A 2,858-nucleotide genomic window follows, 5' to 3' on the forward strand; every position below is an offset into this window, starting at 1 on the left:
CCGCCCGCCGGCAGAGACACGAGCGGGCGGGGCCCAGCGGCGCGCAGCGGCCGGAATCCATCGATCGTTCCGGCGATCGTTCGGCGCTGCCTACGCACGGCGCGCGCCGCCGCTCTCCCTGCGCGCGGCCCGGCGGCGGCGTGGGCGCAAGCGGTGCGGGGGGCGGCGCGTGCGCGGTGGCCGCCCGAGAGAGCTTCCGCGCATGCGCGCGGGGAGGCGCTCCCTTTTTGCCCCTCGCTGGAGCCGCCATGCCGCCTGTGGTGAGTGCTCGCCGCGCTGCTCGCCTTCCCGTCCGTTCTGGGCCGCCCCCCCGCTCTGCCCGACCGGCTTCTCCGGTCCGCCCGGCTCCGCTCTTGGGGGGCCCGGCCCGGCCCGGCCCGGCCCGGCCCGGCCTGGCCCGGCGCAGCTCGGACCTACGCGTGGTGTTGGGCCCGGGCCTCCGCCTCCCCCTTCCGCCGGGCTCGGGCGGTGCGGGGCTCCTGTCCTGTCCCTGTTTCCCTCCTCGAACCGCCGGCCGCTCCCGGCTGCCCTCACCCCGTCCCTTTTGTCTGCCCCCGGTTCCTCCCTCGTCGGCCCTCACGGCTTTTCTTTCTCCCCGTCCCGCAGAAGAAACCCGCGGCGAAGGGTGGCAAAAAAAAGAAGCAGGTGCTGAAGTTCACGCTGGACTGCACGCACCCGGTGGAGGATGGCATCATGGACGCCGCCAACTTTGTGAGTGCTGGGGCCGCCCGGGGCCTGCAGTGTGTGAGCCCTGTGCTCCTCTTGCTGCTCTGCACTCCTCGGGCAGCCCGGAGCCTCAGTGCTGGGCGCTGGTGGAGGTTTATTGCTGCTTCGCAGCTTGCAGCTAAAGCGTGTGCCTATCTGTGAGCGCTATTTAGTATCCATCTTTGTGAGGCTTTATTTCACACTGGGCTTTGAGGAGCAGCGCTGGAGGAGAGCACCGCGTTCCATCGCTGTTTGATGGCTGCTTTCAGTCAGGCTTTGCTTGTTGCTGCGTTCAGGCACGTCTCTGAGGTGTGGGTTTGTGATGAAGTGTCTTTTGGGAATACTTCATTTGGAAAGGATCTGCAAGGGTCGTTGAGTCCAAGAGAAATCAGAACATGCCTTGCTCTGCTCACAGCGTAGATGTCGTCTTACTGCAGTGCTGTGGTCACTTGGACTTTAGTGTGTCCCTTCTGTGCAGGTGTGACTGGCTCGGTGTGAGCTGTAATGTTTGCCCATGTGAGAGGATCCAGGCCCACAGGGGAAGGCTTTCCTTTGCTCTTCAGTGTCATGTGGTCCTTTTGCCTCCTCTTAGTTCTGGCCAAAACACTGAAGTGCTGAGCGTGAACAGCTGCCAGCAGCCCTGACTGAGCGTCTGTTCCCTCCTACAGGAGCAGTTCTTACAGGAGCGGATCAAAGTGAACGGGAAGGCTGGAAACCTGGGTGGTGGCGTGGTGACCATCGAGAGGAGCAAAAGCAAGATCACTGTTACTTCAGAGGTGCCCTTCTCCAAGAGGTGAGAACGTGGTGGGTGCTGCAGGACAGGGCTGTGGGCTGTGCTGAGCCCTGGGCTGTGTGAGGCAGCACTGCACAGCCCTGGGACCGCAGCACTGGGCAGTGTGTGCCGGTTGCTGGGTGTTTGGGCAGTGAGGGCTGCGGGTCCTTTGCTTATAATGGAATTGAGCTGTGCTCTGGGTTTTCCCTGTGTGCTGCTGTGGATGTGTGTCATGAGGAGGCACTTTGTTTTTCTGGGGTTGCAGTGCTTGGTGAGGATGGCGTCATTAGTGCCAGAGGTGCAAGATCTGAACCTCTAAAATGGGAATGCCTGAGGAAGCACTAAGTGATAAAGTGATGCTTTGCATCAAGGTGTGCTGACCTGGTGAAGCACCATGTGCAGATAGGTACAATGACTGAGTGATTAAGACAGATGTGGTTGAGAAACCTCAGCAGGACGGCTGTGTGAGATGCACAACTGACAGGAGCGGAATTTGGAGCGGGGTGCTCCTTTGTGAGCCTCACCTTTAGCATCCTGCTGGTGTTTTGAGGTGGCAGGCAGGCAGTCCTGGCCTTTACCTGTGTGGCCGTGCCTGGTATGTATCCAGGCTGTTCCATTACAGCCTCCTTACTCTCATACTGCTGGCCGTCTGCCTGGCTCTTGCCTGACATTTCTGTCTCTTATCTGGCCTTGATAATGTTGATTTTTAATTTTTTTTCTGTGGGTGGAGATAGCAAGTGGGGGAACTGGAAGCTTGGAGCAGTGGGAAGAGGTTGGTGTGTGATGGTGCTGCTGGTATCGCTGCGATGCTCAGCACATCCTGGGGGCTGCTGAAACACACAGGGACCGGGGCCTTGTTTTCCCCCTCCTGGAGGACAGGGGGAGGTGGTGGCTGCCAGCCCAAGGGGGGGGTTGGCCAGGTGGGGATGTTGGGGATCATTTGTGGTGCCTGCACACAGAATCCACACATTCCCCGGGGGGCTGAGGGCAGCACTGGGTGGGGGGCCTGGAGGTGGGCGCTCCTTTGCTGGCTGTGGCTGGGGGAGGTGAGCGGGGCCGGGCAGCCCACCCTTGGGGCGCTGCCGTGCGCTGGCCCAGCCGCTCTGTCCCGCAGGTACCTGAAGTACCTGACCAAGAAATACCTGAAGAAGAACAACCTCCGCGACTGGCTGCGTGTGGTGGCCAACAGCAAGGAGAGCTACGAGCTTCGCTACTTCCAGATCAACCAGGACGAGGAGGAGGAGGAGGAGGAGGACTAAAGCGGAGCCGGAAACGTTTTGTACATTTTCCTGAATAAATTGTGGGAAAGAATTGTTACCGCTGCGTTCCGGCCGATGGGGACTTGGGGGGGGGGGGGGCGGAGCGTGACGTCACGGGGCGG

At 61.0% G+C, this 2,858-nt stretch overlaps 1 protein-coding gene across 1 annotated transcript; it reads left to right on the top strand.

Annotated features, from left to right (window-relative positions):
• The first annotated feature begins 130 nt into the window (after positions 1–130).
• On the top strand, positions 131–2,794 carry RPL22 (ribosomal protein L22). The gene is made up of 4 exons (XM_048967574.1): positions 131–260; positions 607–711; positions 1,374–1,498; positions 2,592–2,794. The coding sequence occupies exons 1-4, from the start codon at positions 249–251 to the stop codon at positions 2,734–2,736; spliced, it is 387 nt and encodes a 128-aa protein (XP_048823531.1). The 5' UTR covers positions 131–248; the 3' UTR covers positions 2,737–2,794.
• The last annotated feature ends 64 nt before the right edge of the window (positions 2,795–2,858 follow it).

Source organism: Lagopus muta, chromosome 21 (assembly GCF_023343835.1).
Source record: "Lagopus muta isolate bLagMut1 chromosome 21, bLagMut1 primary, whole genome shotgun sequence".
NCBI lineage: Eukaryota > Metazoa > Chordata > Aves > Galliformes > Phasianidae > Lagopus > Lagopus muta.